This window comes from Primulina eburnea, chromosome 14 (assembly GCF_022965805.1).
Source record: "Primulina eburnea isolate SZY01 chromosome 14, ASM2296580v1, whole genome shotgun sequence".
Lineage (NCBI taxonomy): Eukaryota > Viridiplantae > Streptophyta > Magnoliopsida > Lamiales > Gesneriaceae > Primulina > Primulina eburnea.
The window spans coordinates 17,981,738-18,008,667 of NC_133114.1; the positions used below are offsets into that span (position 1 = coordinate 17,981,738).

At 35.3% G+C, this 26,930-nt stretch overlaps 2 protein-coding genes across 3 annotated transcripts; both read left to right on the forward strand.

Moving 5' to 3' along the window:
- Positions 1-2,717: 2,717 nt before the first annotated feature.
- On the forward strand, positions 2,718-19,594 carry LOC140812712 (serine carboxypeptidase-like 40). Of its 2 annotated transcripts, XM_073171058.1 has the most exons (8): positions 2,719-3,143; positions 4,812-4,919; positions 5,026-5,300; positions 6,221-6,481; positions 6,826-6,947; positions 7,071-7,163; positions 19,008-19,113; positions 19,269-19,594. In XM_073171058.1, the coding sequence occupies exons 1-8, from the start codon at positions 2,789-2,791 to the stop codon at positions 19,422-19,424; spliced, it is 1,476 nt and encodes a 491-aa protein (XP_073027159.1). In that variant the 5' UTR covers positions 2,719-2,788; the 3' UTR covers positions 19,425-19,594. The 2 variants fall into 2 exon arrangements, with proteins under 2 accessions (XP_073027160.1, XP_073027159.1); XM_073171059.1 differs by lacking the exons at positions 19,008-19,113; positions 19,269-19,594 and adding an exon at positions 8,121-11,692 and having other exon boundaries at positions 2,718-3,143.
- A 551-nt stretch (positions 19,595-20,145) lies between these two features.
- LOC140813219 (kinesin-like protein KIN-14S) lies at positions 20,146-25,205 on the forward strand. The gene is given in 12 exon segments (XM_073171705.1): positions 20,146-20,296; positions 21,083-21,204; positions 21,291-21,390; positions 21,479-21,775; positions 21,876-22,152; positions 22,949-23,110; positions 23,236-23,451; positions 23,543-23,580; positions 23,730-23,893; positions 23,976-24,089; positions 24,228-24,846; positions 24,933-25,205. Coding segments are annotated over 12 exon segments (2,247 nt in total). The 5' UTR covers positions 20,146-20,289; the 3' UTR covers positions 25,064-25,205.
- Positions 25,206-26,930: the final 1,725 nt, after the last annotated feature.

The following is a 26,930-nucleotide window of genomic DNA, read 5'->3' on the forward strand; positions in this document are numbered from 1 at the left end:
GTGTGCACACTGTCCGATACTCCTTCTCCTTAAATGGTGAAGTCAGTGGAAATGTCATTTCAGGCCGCGGGTTAAGACAGGGAGACCCTCTTTCCCCTTATTTATTTGTATTGTGTGCTCATGGTTTATCATCTGCTCTCATATCTCTTGAACAACGCCGTCTATTAACAGGAGTTCGCATTGCCTCATCATGCCCTGCCATTACTCGCTTGTTCTTTGCTGATGATAGCCTGCTCTTTTTCAGAGCGACATTGGGAGATTGTAAGGCCATCCGGAACTGCTTATCTTCTTATGAGAAGGCCTCGGGACAACTAATTAACTTTGAGAAGTCCTCGCTCTCTTTTAGTCCGAATACTGATCCGCAGCTGGCAGAAATTATTAAGTCGAGACTGGCCATTTTGATAGTGCAAGGGCATGAGGTCTACCTTGGACTCCCAGTGTTTTCTACTAGAAGCAAGAAACTACAGTTCAGATATCTTGTGGAGAGGGTTGTGAAACGAATACAAGGGTGGGCAACAAAAATTTTCTGCTGGGGGTAAGGAGATTATGATAAAATCAGTGCTGCAGTCAATACCCACCTATGCTATGTCCTGTTTTCGAATCCCAAAATCGGTTTGTGCAGAGATAGAGCGTGAATGCCCTAACTTCTGGTGGGGTGTTAGTGAGGGAAAGAGAAGAATGCACTGGAAATCATGGAAAGCCCTGTGTCAGCCTAAGTGTTGGGCTGGGTTGGCTTTTCGACATCTTGAAACTTTTAATAAGGCATTGTTGGCAAAGCATATATGGCGTCTGTTAGTAGACCCGGGATCATTAGTTGGTCGTGTGCTTAAAGCTAGATACTTTCGGTACCAAGATATCATGGAGGCAGGCCTTGGCAGTAACCCATCGTATATCTGGAGGTCATTGTTATGGAGCCGTTCTCTACTGGACATAGGGCTGTGTTGGCATGTGGGCAACGGAGCAAATATTAACCTATTTGGGGATAGATGGATTCCTAAATCAATAGGCAGAATCTCTCAACCTCCGAATCAAGACAACAGAAAGGTGAGCGACCTTATTGATGATGGGAGCTGGAAGGTATCGCTCGTACAACAGCTTGTTTCCCCTCATCTGGTGCATGATATATTGGCCATTCCCCTACCAGTGACGCCACATGAGGATTTCCGATTCTGGATATTTGATGCGAAAGGCAAATATACTGTCCGAGAAGGGTATAAGGCAGCCTCAGGCTTCTATGATTCGCCGTTGTCCAGTTCGAGCATTAAAATGAAAAGTTGGTGGAAATTCCTATGGGCTCTCGCGATCCCGCCGAAAGTCAAGATATTCTGTTGGAGAGTGTTACATGATATCATTCCTACGGAAAGAAACCTGCAGAATCATCACGTCCAAGTAGCCGACGTGTGTCAGCTGTGTCAGGCGAGTTGGGATACATCGGGCCATGCATTATTCGCATGCGCCGCCATTAAATCTTGTTGGAAAGAAACTCGCTTCCGGCCGCTCTTGAAACAGGTCTATCATTTGGAAGTGTTCGATATATTCTTGTGGATGAAGGATAAGCTTAGTAAGATAGAGTTTGAAGTGTCTGCAATGCGTACCTGGGCGACGTGGAGTGAAAGATTGCGGTTGATTTACAAGAATCAGGGGAGGTTGGAAATTACTAATACAGATTGGAGTGAAATTCTGCTGAATGACTTCCAACTGGCTCAAGCTGCTCTATCAACTTTGGCTGTTAATGTAAAATGCTCGTCTCCTGCAGTGTGGAGGCCGCCTCCAGAACACAAGCTCCGGTTAGATGTTGACGCGGCCTACATAGAGGAATCTAACAGCTGTTCAATTGGAGGAGTGGTGAGGAACCACGAGGGACAACCAATAGTAGTTTTTGGACAGAAGATTGACATGCCACAGTCGGTGATATGCGCCGAGCTTCTCGCTATTCTCGGGGGTATAAAACAGGCCCAAATGCAGAACTTAGAGATTCATCATGTGCCTCAGATTCTCTCCTTGCCGTGCAAGCAGTCACAACTGCGGAAGAGAATCTTAGCTATTCAGGATCCATTGTTATAGAAATAAAACTTTTACTCATGAATTCTTGGAATAGCACATCACTTTTTCATGTTCGTCGATCGGCAAATGTGGTTGCCCATTCGATAGCATCTTTTGTTATTTCTTCCAACTCTCAATTTGTTTGGGAGATAGAAGATTTTCCCGTATGGTTGATTCATCTTGTAACTAAGGACTTATTGCCTGCAATAAATTACAAGTGTTAACCATAAAAAAAAAAAAAAAACAATGTTTTTAATCTATTGTTAAAATGTTATTGTAACTTTAAAAAAACAACGTTTTTAATTTGTTGCAAAACCGTTGTAGATCATATAATACAATATTTTTTAAGCGTTGTAAAACCGTTGTCGTAGCTCACACAACACAATATTTTTTTAAAGATTACGAAACGGTTGTCTTTGTTATCTAAGACAACGATTTTTATCCGCTGTCGTTGGCCGGATTTTTAACAACAATGACTACGACATCATTTTTTCAGCCTAAAAACCACGGATAAAAATTTATGGTTTTTCTTCTGGTGGGAGGGGGCATATTCTTCATTAAACTGCTGACTTGGCCAAACCTGCGCCGCAAACGAATTAATAATTGCAAACCGAGAAAGGTCTTTTCTGTCCTCCAATCTCTACATTTCTGCTGGTTCGTCGAAGACTATTTTGAATGCAAATTTCAACACATTTTTCCTCATCGACAAATTACTCTCCATATATACTCACACATATATCTTCCAATGGAAACCAAACCATTTCTCATTCTTTTCTTCACTCTAATATTAGTCGTCCTACACAGGAAGCCATCCCAATCTCTTTCAATAGCTAACGAGCTTATTCTGAGGAACAATCCAAGCATAGACAGAAGCCATTTCAATGCAAGCAACCATTTTCATAAAGCGAAAGTTCATCCACAACAAGGGATGAAAGAAAGTGATAGGATCCATAGATTGCCCGGACAGCCCGATGTTAAGTTCAAGCAATACGGCGGATACGTTACCGTGAATCAAACCGCCGGTCGAGCTTTCTTCTATTACTTTGCAGAAGCTCAAAATTCGGATAAGCCATTGCCTCTTCTTCTCTGGCTTAATGGAGGTATTTGGCTTCTTTTCTTTTTTTTCCCAAAAATCTAGTTTATTTTTTGAATAAAATTTGGTTTTGTTAGGTAAGATTTAGGTGATATGTTTTCAATTCATGTTATTTTATGTGGAATTCACAGTGATATTTCCCTTTAGCTTTCCTATCTCAGGTTGGCACTAATTCATTTTCAGATGGTATGATTATTATTTTTTATCCATGGAAATTAAATATATATCCCACCTAAAGTTCAAAAACTTTTTGAATACAGTACATCATGATATTATAATACTCTATTAATTTAAATTCAAATGTCATATTAGTAATGTTACGATTTTTTTTTTTGGGATTTATATACTAAGTAATATAAACAAAATAACATTGTTTTGATGCATCTACGAATAGGGTTGGTTTATGTGTTTTAGTTACACGAGGGAGTATATCAGTGGCGGAGCCAGAAATATGGCTCTGTCCAGACTAAAATTTTAAGTTCTACAATCTTTTAATATTTTATATTGATCTATCTGGACTAATATCATGTTATTCTAAAATTATACAAAATTTACATATAAATTTTTTTTAAAAAAATTGGGTCACTCGAGCTTTAAGAGTGTAGCTCCGCCCGTGGAGTATATAATCCCTCCTGTAATCGGATAGTTAGGTACCGTTTGTATCTATTACTTGGATCAAGTACATTTTGATCTCAATACTTTATAACTAGTAATTCACACCGTTGGACCGGAAACGTCCGACATTGGTAAGTCGGAGACCATTCCGACCACTTTGGCACATCGCAAACAAGAGGGACTAAAACAATCTTCGTCCCAAATGATAGCGACGAAAAATGTAATTATCCCACAAATGGCCACCCTTTTTTGATGCATCTTGACGGGATTGGTTTTTTTTTTTTTTTTACTAAGAGTAAAAAGTTCTTGTTTGATTAAGTTGTGGTGCACGTAATTTAAGCTAATTGTAATTATAATTTTAGTAATTTTTTAAAGGAAATTTGAAACCAATATTTTTAGATGGGTCAAAATTAGTGCACTCTTCCCAGAAACAAAAAGGCTTGCATCAAGGAGACATGTTTATTAGTCTCGCAATTTTCTTGGAATTAAAACCCATTTTTTAGCTCATATAATTGGCTTCTTCTTGCATATAATTAATTTAATGTTATGCATGTTGTAACAACCCCTTTTATTTTCTAAATAGACAAAAATTTGTGTGAGACGGTCTCACGAGTTGAGTCGTATTTTGTGAGACAGATATCTTATTTGGTCATCAATGAAAAAGTATTACTTTTTATGCTAAGAATATTACTTTTTATTGTGAATATCGGTAAAATTGACTCATATCACAGATAAAGATTTGTGATACTGTCTCACAAGAGATCTACTCTTTTAAATAATTAATTCTTATTATATTTCCATCCAGCTAGAAATAAGTTACTATAAATTTATTAAATAAATGATTTTTTCAATTGGATTCCAGATAATATTTAATAATTACTTGAAATTGTAGCCGATGTATTTATAATATAAAATATTCGTTGAGTCACGTGGGACTATGATATGTTTATTTCTTTTTCTCTTGGAAAATAATAATTAATAATTATATGTCAGAACTAATTAATCAATTATTGTTGTAATTGTCTACTACTTGAGAGATTTCGAATTTATTGCGTGACAGGGCCTGGCTGCTCCTCTCTGGCCTATGGAGCAATGCAAGAGCTAGGACCATTTAGAGTTCAAAGCGATGGCAAAACACTCTACACAAATAAATTTGCATGGAATTATGGTACTTTACACACTTTCATCTCCCAATATTAATTAAGCGCAAATATTAATTTTGAATTCTGTTAGATTTATTATTTTTATTCATTTTTTTAAAAATTTTGTTTTAGCTGCAAATGTGTTGTTTCTGGAATCTCCGGCGGGTGTTGGCTTTTCATACTCGAACACGACGAGAGATATGGTGACCGGAGGAGATACCACAACAGCTATTGATAATTATGTGTTTTTATTGAATTGGCTCGAACGATTTCCGGAGTACAAAAATCGCAAATTCTACATTGCCGGAGAGAGTTATGCTGGTCATTACGTACCCCAATTGGCACACACCATTCTCCATCACAATCAAATGGCAAACAGGAATATTATTAATCTCAAAGGAATATTGGTAAGTTCTGACTTAATTTTTATGGATCCAATTCAATATTTTTTTCTAAAAAATATTTGGGAGAACAAAACTTTTATTTTTATTTTTATTATAAAAAATAAAATTTTGTCAAAAACTAAAAAAATAATAATAGGGAGAACAAAACCTTTATTGTTATTTTTATTATAAAAAAATAAAATTTTGTCAAAACATCATTGTTGATATATTCTCACTGGGACAAACTCGTCACACTTCACTGTAAAATTGACTAATTAGAGGACAAACATCATTCCGTTCCATGAGTCACACATTTGGTCTTAATTGGCCAAAACCGTCACATTATTTGTGATGCAGTGACATAAATATCTCACAATAGGAAGAGAATTAAATTCGATCCTAAGTGATTATTAAAAAAACGTTATTCCCATATAATAAAAAATAGCCAAAACTTCATTTTAGTAAATTTGTCTTTCATATTTAGTTCGATTTTCGTAGAAGTGTTGTACTGCATGTTGGTAGACATGTTAGCAATATTGACCTCATATCACTACCTCGACAAATCGATTTAAATGTGCAATATAACCAATTTAGAGATTCAAAAGTACCCTATCTAGTCCAATTTTTAGGAAGATTTTTTTTTTCTCACAAATAAATATATTTTATCAATATTCTTGTTTTACATGCTCCCACAAAATTTGAAAGATACACTATTATAGAGAATATAGATATATGAATTATTCCCATAATTTTTGAAGAGTTGGAAAAAATATGATGTCTAGTTAAGATTTAAGAATGAAATATGTTGTCTTAAAAACAAATCAAGATCCGCGCGCGATTTTCTGAATCAGAGGTGCAATTGCATGCCCAACCCTATACCAAATGTAACTTTGCCATTGAATGCAACATAATGTTCATATTTTTTCTTGGATGACTATGTACAGATTGGAAATGCTGTGATCAACGACGAGACCGACGAGAAAGGGATGTATGAATTTTTCTCGAGCCATGCCTTAATTTCGGACAACACATTTAACAACATCATGACGTTCTGTGATTTTCTCCCCAACTCTTCAGAAAAATCGAAAAAATGCAGCCAGGCACTCGAAGAAGCAGACGACAACGTCGGCAGCATTGATATTTACAACATTTATGCTCCCTTATGCACTAATTCAAGCATCACCCAAAAGCCTAAGAAAACATCTGTATGTCCATGTGCATATATATCTATATATACTTACTATATACACTATATAGTTACAAATTTTCATTTAATTTGGAGAACTCTACCCCTTTATTGATCTCGAATTTTTTGCGAAACTTATAATTTTTCTTATATTTTTTAAAATTCCCTTCCGACATAATTCAACCAGCTTCCATCGACTAAATTTGTGTATTCAATGCATGCTCGAGTTTATCATTTAGTATTTATTAAACATTGATTAAATTTTAATTCTTATTAATTTTAAGCATATTTTCATTCATTTTTTCCTATTATTATATAGAATAATAATATTCTTACGAATTAATTATATTATATATTATGCAGGGAATGAGTACAATTGATCCATGCAGTGACTATTACGTTCATGCATACCTTAATCGGCCTGAGGTTCAGCAGGCTCTCCATGCCAACGTTACGAAACTTAATTATGATTGGGAAGCTTGCAGGTCAATTATTTTTAATTAATATCCGATAATAATTATTATTTTTTACATTATTATCAGTATTATTAATTTTAACGGTATGATATGCAAATATTATCATGATTTCGTTCGAAATTTAAATTGCAGCGACGTCCTCAAGAAATGGCTAGACAGCCCTTCGACGGTCATTCCTCTCCTCGAAGAGTTTATGTCGAGTGGACTTCGAGTTTGGATATTTAGGTATGCTATTACAGACCTTTACGTAAAACAGTAGCTAGAGATGATTAATCTTAGTTCGTTCGATGTGATAAATGAAAAAGGCCAAATTTTATTGGGTACTCTTTGTTACAAAAAAAATATGACAAAACACAACAAAAATAGAAAAGATAAAATAAAATTTAAATTTAAGAAAACTAATATATATAACGAGTACTTTTTGAATAAAATATTTAATAATTTATGTTAAGATTGGAGATTAATTATAAGAGGGGCTTAAATAAATAATCTTAAGAATTTGTAAATATTTTAGTTGAGTTAGTATCATTGAAATGAAATCCTTGTCAGTTAGGTTATCAGCAAGTCAACAATGAAAACTATGCGGAAATAAACTGATTGAAATTTTTTGAACAAAATATCTTATATCAAGAACTCAGCTGGGCAATAAAATAAAAATTAAATGCAAGTATAGACTTAAATGTAATATGCACATATTGTTTCTGGATGTTCGTAAACTTTGATACTTTTACGTCACCCTTTCTTCTTTGTTGAAGAATTTTACTAAAAGACTGGTAATTGCAAACAATTTTAAATTACCCACTTCAGTAGGACTTATCACTGTCTAACTGAAACTCTTAGTTTACTTCAATTTTAATAAAAAATTAGCAGTAAGACTTCTTACTCTCAATTACAATGATTTCACAAGAAACTTTCTAAGCACAAATTGATTCTCAATTGATCAAATAATAACTTATCAGATAATAACTTATCAACACGTAGCTTTGATCAGTTTGGCTTGTAGAAAGTTTTTCACGAAATTCAGAGGATCAGAGAATTCAAATTATCAAAGACTCGGATAGATTTAAAAGCTTGTCTAACTAATCTATATATATACTCCGTGTGCAACAATCATCTTTTTAAATTATAATATGTTTCCAAATATATATTTCGTTGTTGTCATGTTATCGTCCTTTCTGACAGATTTTGGTAGTGCGCATGAATTCTGACATTCTATTGGAAATCAGAGACTATTGATATGAAAAACTTTAGCGGATATTTCAGTTGGGCTCTGATTCTTAATCACCGAGTATAATGATAATATTAAGAGAATGTTTGGATTTGGGCTAACTGATCGGCTGAAATAATCTGCTATCATTTGGGCTCCATCAGTTTTCATTTGATCAGTTTTCCTATTAGTATCTTTTTTTAACTTAGAATAATGCATTATTAGTTTGCTCGCTAGTCTGTTGGACTCTGATTGACTAATAAAAAATTTGCTCTTGTATTTTCAATTTTCTTCTTGAATTCAGTTTAGTTGGGCTTTGTAATTATTCATTGGATTAACAGCTTTGTTAAATCTAAAAAACTGAAATGTTCTAACGATTTTTTTCCTTTTTGTTGTTTGAAAAAATTGAGCTCTTGAATCAAAATACCGAATTCATTAATCAGAATAAAAATTACAACTAGATTAACTTGTCAAAATACAAAGCATGTCTTCTAAATACTATCTTCTATGATTATCTTTCAGAGATCCATAGTGCTCGTCAGTTGGCTTCTTAGACTGATTAGTTGACTTCAGCTGTTCTTTTTTATGAGCCTAACTAGAGGATTCAGCTGGATTTTTTCTTCCCCCTTGTTGTCAACACCAAATGGTGCTTTCGATTAGGCCAGAACACTGAGAGCTAATTCCATCAATCTTCTCATTAAAATTAGCCTGAACTTCCTCAATCTTGGTGGAAATATGAAAATTGTTAGCTTGGATTTTCAAATCGAGAGGAGTAACTGTGGCCGCCTGAGCCTTCTTAATATGCTCTAGTCGAGTAAATATATCAATCATTCCTTTTGATAGGTCTGATACCTCCTTGAGCATCTTGCCCCTGAAAGATTCCAAAGTTTCCTCAGCATTCAAGTTACTCCTTTTGAGAACAGTGAGAGAAGTATAAATAGATGTGAGGTTAGAATGGATTCCTGTCCAAGGTGTTTTCATCTAAGAGATCCATATCAGGAGAAGAGAGCTCTATTCTTAGAGGTTCCTTAGATGCAACAAGTATCAAATCAGGAGTTTGACTGCTCGAAGGACCTGTTTGTTCAATCATCAGTAAACTTGAGTCAGTCTGACTTACAAATGCTTTGATATGAGCTTCTTCAAGCTGACTGATTGGCTCAGCATCAGTTTCAGTAGGAGCTTGGCCACCCATAACTATTTCAACTATTTCTTGCTTTATGGCTTGAATGAATTCAGCTTCATCAAACTCTACTATGAGTACATCCTTAGATACGATGACTTCTTCTTCGATAACGACTACATTATTCTTCTGAATTCCTGAAGATGTAGACAAATTTTTCTCAAAGTAATGCATCATCATCATCTTCTTCTTCATGTTGTTGACAATTGATCGCATAACTTCATCTACGTTTTCCAAGATGATCTGCCTCAGAGGTAGAGATGTGTAACTTTCTTATTATATTGGTAGTTTCTTGAGGAATTGGTTCAGTCTGGTTCTCTGAGGCACGTTGAGATGATGATCCAACAGCCTTTTTGTCCTTGGCCTCCACAAGCTCGAACAACTTGTGAACACTTTCCCAAAACTTTACTTTCATTTGCAGTGACACGAGATCCATGTCAAGTTGGTTGGTCACAACAATGTCGTTGAATTCGGTCGGGCAAGTGGGATCATAGTTGGATATTTTCTCAACACAAACAGTAGTTAATTTCTGAATCTTCAAAAGATCAATCAGAAAAGCTCAATATTGAAGAGCTTTAGAAATAACCATTTTCCTCACTTGATTTATTATGGCTTTCTCTAGGGCTATGAACCTTTCCAGCACATTCATCCTTTTCAATTTCTTGGCAAAAGTGACTATCTAGAATTTCACCCATTCATCAAAGAATTTGATTTTTTCTTCTACAAATTCATTCACCTCGTCCATCAACAGATCAATTCGAGTCTGAACTATTGATACAAACTCAATTTCCACAATTTCAATAATATTATCTTTTCTTTTCACAGAAACTGTGAGAATCTGGAGTCCAGTCCTAACCATTTGTGATTGGATAGATCTCTGATTATGACTCATTTTGTTGGTCTGGGAGGAGGAAGAGCAGCTGATGTCCTGATTTTCCTTGACGGAGCGGCCACAGTTATCGGTTTCATCTTCTCAATTGTCTCTTCAGTAACTTGGATTGCTTGTACCTAAGAGAGGTATAACCTTGATAGATTTAGGCACTGGTCTTGTTTTGGTTGTCTTTGGAATATTTGGATGAAGAGAAGAAGTTGCCACCTCATAGTCACTGGATTGATGGACCAGTTTCCTCTTTTGCTTAGGAACAATAGTCTTACTTACCTTCGTCTCTACAGTTTTTTTCACAACCACCATTTCTTATCCAATTTCTTTCTTAACTATCAACAGTCTGGAAGCATAGATGTTTAATGCATGTCCCGTAGGCTTGTGAGATAATATGTTTGCTTCACCGAAAGCCTTGAATTTATGTAGGGTGATTGAATTGCTCAGCAAGGCTCCTGGATCCTCAAATAATAATTTGATAGATATGGAAAATCCGGATGATCTCTTTTTAGTTTGAAACACAACCTTTAGAATTTCAAATAAAATGATCAACCAGTTTATATTCATTACTATGGAAATGACTATCATCACCATAAATTTCTATGTGGTGAAGGCATCGAAAGAGCATGCCTCAGCCATAATGGCTTGGCTTCCACATCAGATAGCGACTGATATTCTAGCTTCGTCATCTTTCTTTTCGACGATTTATTGATTGGGTCACTTGAAGCAGAGAACTCCAACTTCATATCCTCAACTGCTTGTTGAGGCAATTCCGAGAAGTCGGATAGCCCTTCAAAAGGTGACTGAAACAGAGTTGAAAAGAAATCTTGTTCAATCAGCAAATTGTCATCTCCTAGAGGCATTCGATTCTTCCCATCTTCAGCGGCCTTCCCTATGGTATAAAAACTATTTAGCTCAGATAAATAGATTTCCAGAGATGAACTTAGAAAGGTATTGAGTCCAGATAACTCAACCGCCTTGAAAACTTCAGTAATTGCCAGCATTTCCAATTGAATAAATCGATTCCAAATCGATTGTGAGCGCATTCATGATGTAGGAGAGAGTTGTTGGTGCTGCTATTTCTTAAATGAAATTTTGAAAATAAGGATTAGAGAATTTTTTGATTTAAAAGGAAGCAAATGCTTGAAAGTAGGAACAAGAGTATACTCGAAGAATGAAATGCAAAGGTAAAATGAAAATATTAGGTATTTAAAATTGAATTGATAAACAGATGCGACACGTGTCACAATATTAGTCAAAATTTTGAACTATTTTTTTTAAAGTAAAGTGTACTAGTTTTAAAAGTTTTTAACATTAAATGAAATATTCAAGCCGCCCTTAATGGTTAATAATGAGAATTTAAGTAGATCATTAAAGTTAATACTAAATTATAAGATTAGTTAGACTTAGTATATTATCTATCAGTTAGGTTGTAAGGATAAATGTTAGTTAGTGATATTGAAAGACTAACTGACAACTGTCTTATAAGTTGAGCTTCATGATTTAATATTTTCCCTAAATTCATGCTTCCAAGATAAATCAATAAGTCTTAAAATATTTCTAAAGGAAGAAAACTTATTCTCTGTAAGTGTTTTCGGTGAAGATATCAGTCGTTTCCTGTTCAGTTGAGACATATTCCAACTAGATGTTCTTATTTAAAAAGATGTTCTCAGATAAATGATGATGGATATCAACATGCTTATTCTGAGAGTGCAAAAATGGATCATATATGATAGTAATTGAACTTACGTTTTTCGCAGAAATTGGTGTCTCCTTGACATCAATTCCATAATCTTTCAGTTGTTGTTGAATTCACAACAGTTGAGCACAACAGCTAGGTATTCAGCTTCTGTGGTTGAAGGGACAATTGATGTTTGCTTCTTATTGAACCAAGTAATCAACCGATCTCCAAGAAACTGACATCATTCGCTGGTGTTTTTCTTGTCTAGCTTACAACACGGATAGTATGCATCAGAATATCCAACTAGATTGAACGATGAGTCCTTAGCATACCATAATCCAACATTTAGCAACATTTATCCAACTAGGTCATGTGAACGGCTTCTTGTTCTATTCACTTGATTGCTGGGCACGGTTCCTTTTGCGATCCATCTCCCAGTCAATGTCCTTCAGAGACTGCTCGGCTCGAAAGGCTTTAGCAACAACAGCAGTATAATCAATAGGATCAGTCAGCATCACATCTCGACGGATCGTCGGCCTCAAACCATCCAAGAAATATCGTAGCTTCTCCGCAGAATCATTTGCAATCAAGGGCATAAAATGACAGTCCCTATCAAACTTATGAATAAACTCAGCAACATATGAATCACCCTGGCAGAAACTCATGAACTCTCTCTTCAACTTCGAACGAACGTCGGTAGTGAAATACTTATCATAGAATACCCTCTTGAAGCCCTCCCAAGTCAAAGTTGCCAGATTCACTCCTTGTTCCGCTCTCTCCCACCATAAGGAAGCGTCGCCCTTCAGAAAATAAATGGTACAACGAACCCGGTCAGTGTCTCCATATACCTAAAAATCACCTCCAACGACCTAATCCATCCCTCAACCACGAATGGATCAGTAGTGCCAGAAAAGTCCTTGGGATCCATCCTCTTAAATCGCTCATAAACAGCCTCAGCATTCCCAACATGCTGCTCCAGTAATTGAGTCATCCCAGCTAGCACACGAGCACTAGCATCCTGATAAGGCGGAGGTGGTAGAACCTCCTCCTCCTGCCTATCCTCACTATTTCTGCGAAGATCACGTCTAGGAGGCATCTCTGTATAAGTCGTCCAAACCATCTAACCAACATGCATTTAACATTTAAAAAACATACATCTAACCTTATAATTCATACACCATAAAAGCATTTAAAATTCAGTACATAAAATCTAAAGCAGTAAAAACTCACAGACTTGAGTCTTGACTTCTCGAGCTTCTCGGAGTGGCAGTAACGCAACCCTTTAGGGATCCTTGGCTTTGATTGCAACTGAAACGTCCACTGCCTTTTAACTTTAAAACGCTACTAAATTTTTTTTAAATTCGAATTTTCTTACTAAAATAACCCAACATCTCCAAAATCCTAAATACATAAAAATCCATAAACGTCAATCACCAAAATCATACGTTAACATTCAAAACAATCCAAAATTAAAACTTCAAAATAATACATGAAACTCTGAATAGAAAATCTTTAAAATATTTTCGTAAAAACCCTGAATACAAATAAGTAACTAAATAAATGCGTAAAATCAATGTTCTTCACGAGTGTACTGCTGGACTCGATCCACTCCAGCGTCACCGCCTCCCTCAATCTCATCATCACCTGCAACCATCCAAACCTAATGAGTCTAATGACTAAGCACGTTCTAACCACGATTAACAAATAATACATATACAGGCACATGCATAAAAATCATAATTTTATTTAAAATAGCTAGCATAAATTTTTAAGCATAAATAAATCATAAATAATTTAATCGTAAAGCTTTCCATCATCATATATCATTTTTAGTGAAGTTTGATCCTTGAAAGCGACTAGTTGTAATCAGTATCATGTGGTCGATTGATCAGTCTTAGCTCATCAATGCACATTGACGGGCAATAGGCACCGCCGTAAATGAAAATACGATCGCCGAGCTCCCTCTGAGGCCTTCTCCCGTAAATGGGCTCCCTCTGGGGCCTTTCCTTTCACGTTATTCCCAATAATATCATATTTGTCACAGTCAATTCACATCCTTCAAAATATTTTTCTTTCCTTTTTATTCATAAAATATCGTATCATTTCCAAATTCAGTAAAATAGCATTTTAACAGGAAAAATCGTGCAACTTTAGAGTAAATCATTAAATTCCATATTTTCATCTTAAATGTTATAAAATATCATTTAACATGTATTATAATCCTTCAGGGACAGTACCAGACCTTTTGTACTACACGGGACGCAAAATGATCATTTTACTCTTGGACTCTAAAATTCCCGATTTTTGATGTTTTCTTATTTTTATCGACTCGAGCTTATCCCAAACCATAATATAAGATTAAAATTGATTTCTAATATTTTTTTTAAACGTAAACCCAAGCCTTTCGATTTATTTCCTTATTAACTAACCCATAAGACGTTTTAAACCCATATTATTTCAAAACTTAATATTTTATTCCCAAATTGGAAACTTAGACTTTTCATCTCTACAATATCCTTGCAAGCCACGAATTAAACCTCGCGAACCATGGTTCGAGCCCTTACCTTCTCCCTAGCTATGTTCGAACCCTAAAATTCCTAGGGTCACTCGTCTCTCCCAACCCCCGAGCCACCACCTAGCCAACTTCGACCAGACCTAACCCTGACCATCCTGGACCCTACCTGAACCCTCCTGGACTAGCGCACCAGCCCCAGCCCACGCGAAACACCCTTGCGCATGAAACTCCTATGCCATGACCCTTCCTTGCACGATTAGGAGTCTTGTCCATGCTAGGACTGTTCCTAGCCTCTAAATACAGTCTCCACATGCCTAGCCATCCCTGAACCACCCTCTTGGACACTCTCCCTACCCATGCCTAAACCCCCGCATCCAACCAGCCCAAGCCGCGCACACCCAAGCAAGAATAATCCCTTGATCGCGCCTCCTCCCTTGCGATCCAAGAGCCCAACCATGCTAGGACTCCTTCTAGCCCTCACACGCAGCTATCACATGACCGTGATCAATCCTGGTCGAGCTCTAGTGCATCACCCCTCCTTGCCGAGCACTAAGCCTTAAGCAAAAACCCATAAAACCCTAGATTCTACCCTTCACCATGCAGGGCTCCTTCCCTGCCCATCCAGCCCTCATGTGTTCCTTAAACGACCATTTTTTTCCATCGCTTTATCGTCCTATATTGGCAGCATGTCCCTTAGAATTTATAATGTTCACAAACGAATCGTAAAATCATCAAAACTTTGACAATAATCATCCAAACGTTAAACGATTTGTACTTAAATATTTTTCATGCTAAAATACATCAAACATGCATAATATGATTTGAATGGTTCTTAAAAAGTATAGAAGCATGTCTTTGCGTTTAAAACGATCGAATATACGACCGTTGGCGTGGGTTGCGGAGGGAGACGACCGGGACGACGAACGACCTTGAATTTTTCTCTCAAAATCTCGAAAATTTGAGGGTGTTGTGTGTGCAAGTGGTGTGGCTGCTATGCCCATCAAGAACCCTAGTTTATATGTTGGAACACTTCATGTTCGCAATCTTGATTTTGATGTTTACAAAATTTGTTATTTTGTTTCTAATATTTTACCTAAGTGCACATAAATTGGAACTGATCAGGATTTGAACTGATCAGTTATCGAGCCAAAACTGAAGCTATCGAGACGTAAACTGAAAGTGACAACTGATCGCCCAAACTAAACCAGTTCCATTGATTGTCGAGCTGATAGGTAGTTCAGCAGAAGACCTTCAGAAGCCCAGCCAGCTGATGAAGAGCTCAACTGATGAAGAGTCTAGCTGACCAGTTCAACTGAACCAACGAAATCAATTCAACTGATGAGCTAACTGATTTCACCGAACCAGTTCAAGATCAGTTCAACTGACCAGTTCAGAACATCAGTTAGGGATCAATCAGTTTGCAGAACATGACAAGCTTATTCAATGGAATCCAGCTGTGCGCACTAAGGAAAATCTTTTGTCCAGTCAAAGGACAATAATAGACGTTGCAGCAGTTCTTAAAGCCAAAACGTTCCAGAATGGCTGTCGGAAAGTGCAAGACAAATATTAGGAACAGATTCAAACTACAACGTTCATATTTGATGAGTTTTGGTGTACGATCTCATTGCCTCTATAAATACCAGACCAAGATCATCAATACACAAGTGTGTGGAAAATACACAAGTGTGGAAAACACACGAGTGTGTGAAGATAGAAGAGAAAAAGGGTATGCCAACTGCTTAGTATAGAAGCAAAATTCTCAGTGTGTGAGAATACTTTCGTGTTGTATCATAGTTCAGTTCTCACAGACGCACACACACAATCACTCACATATACAGAGAGTTGAGCTTATTTACTAGTTGAGTGAGTCTTGCACAAAGACGTAAAACTTGTGTATGTAGCCTTTGACACATAGACGTTAAACAAGTATTGGCTGGAAAGTGTTGCCTTCAGTCTAGGCTAGGAGTTCAGTTGGGCAGTAGGGTAAGTACTAAGCTGAGTGAGTTTGTACAAAGCGTTGTATAAATCAATCTTCTAGTGGAACCTACCCGAGGTGGTAGGAGGGGTGACGTAGTTGCAGTTGAAGTCTCCGAACATCCACAAACATATCTTGTGTTATTAACTGTTTAACTATTGTTTTAAAACTGATTTGATCAGTTCGAGCAGTTATTAGTTGAGTTCTCACAATAACTGAACTGATATATGTAAGAACTGATCCCCCTTATATTAGTTAATCAGTTTACACAAGTTAAAAGTTTTAAACCGATAGTTTTCTTAACGAATGATTATTTCGAGTATTTTTTATAGTTTAAAACCAAACTCGATTTAATTCATCGGTGTTTACGTTCTTAGAACACGAACTATTGTAGCTCATTGAGAATATTGTGTTTGAAGCACCTTTCAAACCGATCCATCAATTGTTATCTGAGCTAGTTGTTCTAAGAATGACATTTGAAAGTTAATATTTTAAATATAGTTTCAAAATGTTATTTAAAATGGATTTCAATATCCTCTTAAAAATTTTATATGAGCTTAATCGCGATTCAAGATAAATTCGTGCAAAAGAGAGAAGATTATTTGATCTGCAACTAACATTGTAGTCACTTCTCTCGACTCCGGATTTTGTTGTTTTAGTAACTTGCATGGTTTTGAGTTCAACTTGACACCAGAACAACTAAACTGATCGGTTGACAAGATTTCAGTTGCCAGCCTACCTAGTCCAGCTGATCAACAGACGAAACCCAGCTAAACTGAAATGCTTGATGATTAAAGTGAAGCTTAATCATCAGTAGTATACCGCCTCTTAACTGCCATATCAGATCAGAGTAGATGATCAATGCGGTTAATCATCAATTGAGTCCAGTTTGAGTAAGCTCGACCAGTTAGCCAGCACAGAGATCAATTCCAAGGCAAATTAGCTGCTCTTCTGGCAAAAAGAGACTCAAAATCGATGCAGCATTTCAAATCATTCAAGACAACCAGTTATTGGTACATTCAGTTCTACTATGTTATAAACTAACTGATATTTGATGTTATTTTCTATTTGTTAAGTGTAGTAGCATTTCCCTTACACTTGATGGTATACTTAATGTATAATACAAGGGACACTTATTTGATTAAATAAACATCATGTTTATTCAGTTGGTTTGAATGTAACTGAACTAATATTTTCAGTCAATGTGTTGCCTAAACTGCTTAAATGTTAAAAGATGCTAAAACTTCATTAAAACGCGTAAATAATTATATTTTTAAAGGGATTTTTTAATTTAGTTCTTGAGGGGAAGTTTTCTTTAAAATTATCCCTCAACTGAAAATGTTTTAAATTCGTTTTCAAATTTAGTTCTTGAGGGGGAGTTTTCTTATCCCTCGAACTGAAAAATTCCTTTTAATCGTTTCAAATGTTTTTAATTCTCACAAAGTGGGAGAATCAGTTAAATGTTAAAATTTTAAAATTTTAAATCAGTTTAAATTGCTCAAGTTTTGTGATCATTAAAAAGGAGGAGATTCTATTTTATAATTTTGAAAATTTGGTGTTAATGGGTTAGGGTTTTGTGCCTTTTAGTTTAGAGTAATTGGGCCTTCTAATCTTAAGTAAATTAGGGCTATTATGACTTATTTAATTAAAAATAAAAGTTTACAAAATTTATTTTCAAAAATAATAATTTTTGGGCCTTTGAAGGTCTTTCTTTTGCCCAAAACCAACTTCCCGGATAAAATCGAACGCGTCTCGTAAAATAATTTGGACTCCAGCATTTTTAGAAAATTTTAATCATATTTTATCATATTAACAAGTCTCAAAAATATTTACCGAAAAATATTTTATCTTGGTCGTCCCCGATCTCCTTTCCCAAGCCTATTATAGAATATTCGGATATAATCTTCAGTTTTCATGAAATCATGCAATTAGACCTTCAATCATATATTATGTATCATTTAAGTATTTAAAATCAATTAAATATATAAAGCAATTAAGTAATTTAAATAATTTACATGCATGCGGTTTAAGTGAGTTAACTTTTGGTCGTTAAATTTAGTCAAGATATGTAATTATCAATTGGATCAGTAACGATGTTAAATCACAAAAATGAAATGTTGTTTATATGATAAAAATCATAAAAAATGCATATTTTCTGCTCTATTTATCCACAACATATTAAAAATTTTCAGGTACGATGCCTTCAACTAATGTAATATGCTGCATACATATATATATATATATATATATATATATATATATATATATATAAATTGAGTTTTTTTGGTGCAATGTAAATTGCAGACTATTTACATTGAGTTTCGACTAGTTTGGACGGACGATCTTAGTTTAATGAATTACTATATTTTTTTAGCTTTTTCGTCATAGCGCTAATGTAACACATAATATATCAGCAATGTCCAGGCTGTCTAGGCCTGGCTAATTAGATAATCAAAACTCTGTCTAGGCCAATTGACAGGCTGTGTTTTGGAAATTTCTCGATTTCGGCTTTTTAAATACTTTTTTCTTCACATTCTTAGAAATTATGTATGATTATTTTAAAGTAGACTTTTTAAATCACGAAATATATAATCCAAATTAATTTTGTTAATTTGGTTTAATTAAATACAGTGGGGATACAGATGGAAGGATACCGGTGACTTCTACGTTAAATTCTCTTAAGCAGATGAAACTCACTGTCAAAACTCGGTGGCACCCTTGGTATCTGGCTGCAGAGGTTAGTTGTTCATTTGCACTTTACATTTCAGGTTTTAAATATTTTTTTTTATATTTTATTGACGAAATTAAATAAATCGATGGAACGAAAAAGATTTTAAATCAGAAAGAAAATATTTTATTAATAATTAAATTTATTTTATATATATAAAATAGGTTGGAGGGTATACAGAAGTGTACGAAGGAAACCTGACATTTGCGACGGTGCGAGGAGCAGGACACCAAGTTCCGAGTTACCAACCAGCTAGGGCACTTTCCCTTGTCATGCACTTTCTTGGAGGGACACAGCTTCCTAATTCCTCTAGAAATTAAAATCATTATTATTTTATTGCTCAATTAATAACTAATTTGTATTTCATTAAATTGAGTTTTTCTTTCTTCATATTAAAATTTTATTTTCATGACGAAATTTAATTTCAGATCCACGTCCAAATAAAAATAATATCAAGAAAAGAAGATATTCGAAAGTTGTGTAATCTTTTTAAGTTCCGTCGTCAAGTGATATTTCAAAGTATTGATTTCTGTTATACATCGATGTATGAACTTTGTTGACCAAACTTCTGAGATCATAAAAATAAATTGATTTCTATAAATTTTTTATGCTCACGAGAAATTTAAGGTCCGATTACAGCAAGTGTCACTAGTCCAGAAGCAGGTTTCAAAATTGTCCCGAGCCTAAAATCACGAATAAGACCGTTAGAAGGGGTCAGGAGAGTGTCCCGGCGTAGTCTCTCCGACGCTCAAGTCAGATACTGAGGATACAAGGAGAGCAGCTAAGAGTGTTGCTGAAAAATAATATATTGAATGAATTAAACACTCAAGCCTGATATTTATAGGAAAATTCTTAGGCTCATCATGAGCTTGCTTTCTATTTGGGCTAGGGATGAACCAGGGCTAGGATGAGCCAAAGGTACTGGATCCGTCCATGAGATATCAATTTTATTATTTATAGCCGTTGTAAGAAGATCCTTGAATTATACGTTGTAAGAAGATCCTTGAATTATACGGTTCGGATTGATCCAATTTCAAATTTTTGAAAAGAAAAAAGGCCTACTCAACGTTCACAGCCATTCTCTTCCACTGTCTCTCTCTCTGAAGATTTCAGCTCTGAAATTCGTTTTTCTGCTACATCTGTTCTCCATCTATCAGTAGAAAGAGCGGCGAATTCACTGTTATCATGGACGGTAATCTCTCTCATGATTTTCTTTTCGCTTGTTTTTTGGGATGTTTTGACCTAGTGTTCTTGTTTTATTTATTTTTTACTTTCGATTTCCTGGTGAATTTTTGGATTTTGAGTACTTTTGGACTTAATGTTCCATTTTAAACTTCAATTGTTCGCGAGAATCGCAGGTCTTATTGTTAATTTTGATCTGATATTCACATGGACACTTTTCATCATTCGGTCAGAATTGTGGTTTTCATGTTAATTTTACCTGATGTTTCTGTTCTCGATTTCAATTTTTCGAGGGAAATGTTGATTTTTAAACTGAAGTTGCTATAGAGAACTGCTGTTTTTAGTGTTAATTTTTGTCAGATATTAGCATTTTCAGTTTTCATCGTTCACCAGAATCGTCGATTTATAGCGTTAATTTTCACCCCATGTACCTATTTTTAATTTCAACTATTCAAGCACATCGTGGATTTTTAGTATGAATTGTTAACCTATCTTTCTATTTTCATTTTCGTTTACCCTAGATAAAGCGTTTTCTTTTGTTATACTTTCCCCCATTTTTCTATCGTAATGGTTCAGGAGAACGTTCGCTTCTAAATTTATAGAAATGATAGAGTTCTCCCCGATGAAATCGATTGGTCGAACGGAAAATCTTGATATTTTTCAACCTTCTGTTGTTCACTTTATTTTCTTGACAAATTAAGAAACATAAGGGAAATGGGGATAATTTTACTGCAGATCGGGTGGCATAATTATTGTGAACGCTGATTGTCTTGTTCTGGTGGTTTTTAATTTGAAGGAAATAGTGATTCGGTGGATATCTGTAGTGGTGCCTCCGAGGACACCCAAGAATTTTGTTCTTATCCGGAGCAGACTCTTCCTATTCTTCAGAAAATCAAAGATCTCAGCGAGAAAGTAAAGGTATGTGGTTAACTGGCAGAAACATTTTTATTTAGCAGTTTCACTTTTGCTGCTAGTATTGAATGTAAAGTTGCATTGCAAATCAGATCATTAGGAATGAGCATAAGCTTCTGTGTAATGAAGTGAAGAGCTTCACAGATCATTCTTTAATTGGTTCCGAAGCTTTCACTGCTCTTCAGAATCTTGGTGTGTCTCCGGTTCTGTTTAATCTTAGTCTTCTTGAGATATTTTGACAAGTTTTGATGTATAAATGCTTTATTTTGTCGAATTACAGTCACGGAACATGAACTTCTGAAGAAGAAAAGTTATGAAGAATTTGAACTACTGAAAAAGAAGTATCTACAAGAATCATCAGAAAGAAAGAATCTTTACAATGAAGTCATTGAACTCAAAGGAAATATCAGAGTCTTCTGTAGGTGTAGGCCCCTAAAACAAGAAGAAATTGAAAATGATCTGACTTCAATTATTGATTTTACCTCGTCTAAGGAAACTGAGCTACAAATCATCTGCTCTGATTCTTCTCGAAAGCAGTTCAAGTTGGATCATGTATTCAGACCTGAGGACAACCAAGGTAGATAGAACTGACTTCAAATTGATTTGTGTTACCGTTTCTTTGAGCTCCAACAAACTTCTGTGAATTTTAATTATTAATCCATGAAACTTCAATGCAGAGGCTGTCTTTCTTCAAACTCTGCCAATAGTGGCCTCTGTCTTGGATGGTTATAATGCCTGCATATTCGCCTATGGACAAACTGGAACAGGTAAGACATACACTATGGAAGGAACACATGAAAATAGGGGAGTGAACTACAGTACTCTGGAGGAACTCTTTAGATTATCAAAAGAAAGGAACTGTATGAAATATGAATTGTTTGTCAGCATGCTAGAGGTTTACAATGAAAAGATAAGGGATCTCCTGGTTGAGAACTCGAATCAACCTGCCAAGAAGTAAGGCTCTATCAATCTTTCTTATCTTGCCTTTTCTTTTGAGTCATGAACCTTGTGCCAAGGGAAAGCTAATATTTTTGAGAATTTCCCAGCCTTCCATTAGGAAATTGAGAATATCACTGCGCCTCCAGGTTTTTTTTTTAGCTAACTTCCTCCAGGTTTTAGGAACATATTTCTAATACGTTGAACAGTAAACAGTTTCCTTCAATCAACCAACTATAGAATCAGGAATTAGGAGCTATTGCATTGTTTTCCTATTTTAGGCACATGGCAACGTGTTTTTCTCCGTGTCATATCAAATATTCTATACACTATGTAGGATGGCAATCAACCAACTATAGAATTAGGCGCATGGCAACATGTTTTTCTCCTGCTCAAAACAAGATTCGAATTTTAATTTACACAATTCAGGAAATAATTATGTATTTCAAGATAGCTACTTAATTGGCCTTTATATCATGGCAGTCATAACATTATCGAAATAAAAGATAAGGACATGTGTATAATGATTAAAAATAACAAAACAAAGAGGATAGGTCTATTAGTTTCACTGGCATAATATCTTGCATCACAAAAATAACAGAAGAAAAAACAAGAAATGAGGATATGTAATTTAAGAAGTGTCACTGTTTCTCAAAGGATTCAAGAATGCTCTCTAAGATACTTGCATGTCAAAGTCTGGTAAAAGACAACAAAGATTTATAGTCATTATAATGACTGTCTTCGGAGGGAATAAGTTTTTATTTTATGGCTTTTATGGGGAAGATCCAGAAGAGTTAACATTCTGTAAATGTAGGCTGGAGATCAAACAATCGGCTGAAGGTACTCAGGAGGTCCCTGGACTTGTTGAGGCACAAGTTTTTGGTACAGATGAAGTTTGGGGGATGCTAGAATTAGGCAGTCGAGAAAGATCTGTTGGATCAACCAATGCTAATGAGCTGAGTAGCCGGTCTCACTGGTAAATATAATACAATTTTATCTGCATTCGTTTTTTAATATGTTGATCTATCTGATTCAGATCTTAGGAATCCCTTCAGTTGATTTTATTGATATATATTCATATTACATTATATTATCATGCAGTTTGTTACGTGTGACTGTCGTGGGAGAGAATTTAATAAATGGGGAAAGAACGAGAAGTCATCTGTGGCTGGTTGACCTGGCAGGAAGTGAGCGTGTAGGTAAGATTGAAATTGAAGGAGAAAGGCTGAAGGAATCCCAGTTTATAAATAAATCCTTATCTGCACTGGGGGATGTTGTCTCTGCCCTTGCCTCCAGATCATCTCATATTCCATACAGGTGTCCTCTCTATTTTCCTCTATGGTTGGGTTGTGTGGCAGAGTTCTGAAATTCCAAATTATTTTGTAACCAGATCTTTCTCAACCTTCAGGAACTCGAAGCTTACTCATATGCTGCAGAGTTCTTTAGGTGAGCAACTTGATTTTATTGACTGATTGATTTAATCGCATTTTTATTTCTGGTATTGCGTTCTTGATTAAATATTCTGCAACAAAGGCCAAGCTGTGTGATGTTGCTATAGTTTTTCTATTAACAACATCAATTGGAACTGAATGCAGGAGGAGACTGTAAAACTTTGATGTTTGTTCAAATCAGCCCAATTGCGGCTGATTTAGGAGAAACTCTTTGCTCCTTGAATTTTGCTAGTCGCGTACGAGGAGTGGAGCATGGACCTGCTCGGAAATAGCCAGATCATGCTGAGCTTTTGAAATACAAGCAGTTGGTATGGAGAAGCAAACTAATCTAGTTTTCTGGTATATCGATTTAAAAGCCCTTCTATCTCCTTATTTGTTTTGCATTAACAGGCAGAAAAGGCTAAACAAGATGAGAAGGAAACAAAGAAGTTGCAGGACTATTTCCAGGCTTTGCAATTAAGGCTTGTTGCTAGAGAACAAATTTACAAAAATCTTCAAGAGAAGGTACATATATGTCCTCGCATGTATAAATTGCTACCCAACATCGACTGGTTGAAGTATAAAAGAAAAATAATATTTTTTTCAGTTCAATCTATTTCTTGTTGGGCTTGTCACTAAGATTTTTCGACATATACTCAACAGGTTCGAGATCTTGAAAATCAATTAGACGTGGAAAGAAAAACTAGAATAAAACAAGAGGCCAGAGCTTTGTCCTCAATTTCGACTAAACCCTCGGCTGTATCAACTTCAAACCGAGGACAAAATACAACTGATAAAAAACCACCTTTGCCTCCACCAAAGTTTAGGTTGCCACTTCGAAGAATCACAAACTTTATGACAAATCCATCCCCCATTCCCTCAAACAAATACAAGGCATCATTTCTACCAGTTTTGGACGAACACAAAGAGAATATGTCATATGACAGTGCTAAGCCAATTTTTAAAGCAAGGCGAGGCTCTGTTGTTGTAAGACCACCACCATCAACAAATCAGCTTCTTCAGCCCAGAAGAAGGGCTTCCGTTGCAACTCTCTGCCCTGAATCTAACTCAAACACGACAACTCCACTTCACTATTCGACTATTAGGTCAAGGCCTGATCGTGCTGTGGGGCGACAATCATTTGTGTGGGATCCAAAAAAAGTATGGAAAACATCAAGAATATCTTCTCCGCTGCCACAATGGAGACAAACGTCAAATACTGCTACAGAAGCTACTCCTCTTTCCTTTAGAAGTAGTAAGTTTAGAGGAAGTCCCCCATCAGGTCAGTAAACTTTCCCATGAAAGTATATATTTTTCCTATTCTGGAGAGAATGAAAATGCGATTTCGTTTCGTTAATACTATGTCAGGTTCACTGATTCCAAAGCATTCTACGGTCGTGGCCCTTCATAAGAAACAGTTGGTTTGGAGTCCACTGAAGTTGAGAAGCATGAAAAACAACCGAAAATCGTTATTGTCATTACCCAAAATCAACAATTAAAATGCATGTATTCTATCATTTCATTTCTTTACTTTAATATAGGAGTTTTCAAGCATGATTCTTGCTAACAGAATCATTGGGGCTTTCCATGTTGTCCTACTGAATGTAAATGACAAAGGTGACGTTTCAAATGAATTCTTTTTTCAATTTGTTTAAGACATGTTTTTTACCAAGTCCGTCGACAGTCATTATAGTTTCAAAGGGATATCTAAAAAAGTAATTGACTAATATAAACGTGATCCAACTTTGTTAAAAAAATTGTGTTTTTTTTTAAGACTAAAAAATTGTATTTTTTTTATCTGGTGAAAATATATTTGTCTCAATTTCCCGAATCTCAGTTACTCACATAATTTGTCCTGAAAATAAATACAGATGTAATATTTATATTTTATCACTAATATATTTTTGAATATGAAAAAAGAATGTATATGACAATATTTATGGGGTATAGTTACATGTAATGTTCAAGGATTTGATAAAGTTCCATATTTCGATCCTTAGACGTAATAATACTCAGTGAATATTTCTAAAAAAAAAACGTTGAAGATGAGAACAAGTCGTTATTTTGAAAGAGGTAAATTTTTTTTTAAATAAAATTCGAAATAGGTAGTTGTTTTTCCTTTTGAAATTAGTGAAAGAGGTAATTATTTCATTAAATAATTCAAAATTTTTATAATACTAGTAAGCAATACGTGCATTGCAATTTTACGTGGAGAATGTGTTATTTGAAATCATCAAATGATCTTCTTATTTAGCCAATCTGTTAAGTGAAATATGATAACAAAGATTAAAGATTAAATCTAATTTATTTTTTTCCGTCAAGAATTATAAATTTGATACATATATTGAGCTATAAAAAAATATAAATTATTATACATTTGTTAAAATGCTTGTAATTTAAATCAATACAATTAGAAATGAATATTTTAGGGGAAATTTGTATTCACCTTTTTCGAATTCAACTTTCTCCTCACTCCTGATTCCCTTATTTCTTTGTTTAAACTCTCCATTTATCTAAAATTTTAAAAAACATTATTTTGGTACGTGACATTGTTATACCTATTGATCATGTTCTTAAAGGCATATAGCCTCAAGACATACAGCTAAGTAAGGTTTCTAGCCTACATACCAGTTCAAATGATCGATATTTTTTTTTATTTTTATAAAAGGCACATCTTGCTTCCGTATGATAAATTGAACCGTTTATCTTTTTGGCCAGAATGCCGCCGGGTTATATCCATCGAATTTTACAGACTACTCCTCATAGTCCAACCACACAATCGCAACCGATGGTTTCTGACGCAGATTCCTTCAGCAGTACTTAGCACAACCCTGTTTCGTTTCCTACCTCAGGGTGTAGAGTAAAATCTCAATTTGAAAATAATACATGAAAGGGGCCAAAAACCTTGGTCTTTTATTCAAACATACAAAATATTATTACATAGTAACCTCCTGTAGAGGAGGATAAATTTGTTTAGCTACTAATAATAGCTGAACTTACAACACACGTAAACTTGAAAGAGAAAATATTACAACTTATTTTTGAAGAAAAACGAAGAGGTTGAGTGATGTCTTCATCTTCCTTCTACCTGATTATTTATAGAAGTCCTTGGCAGATTTGTATTTCGAACTTCAAACTCTTGCTATAATATGATGCCTTCCCGCTGTGGTTGGCCCTAGCTGATTGAGTGGTTGAATAGTCCCTCCACTCGAATTGTCTTCTTTCTAGATTATTAATCTAGAAACAGCTTGTTCTTCTGACTTTATCTCCTGGCATAACCAGTAGATATGTGTTTGTATTATATCAGTTGAGATCTCGTTCTCTTCTTCTTTTAACAGTTTATAGAGATCTTTAGTATTTTCCAGC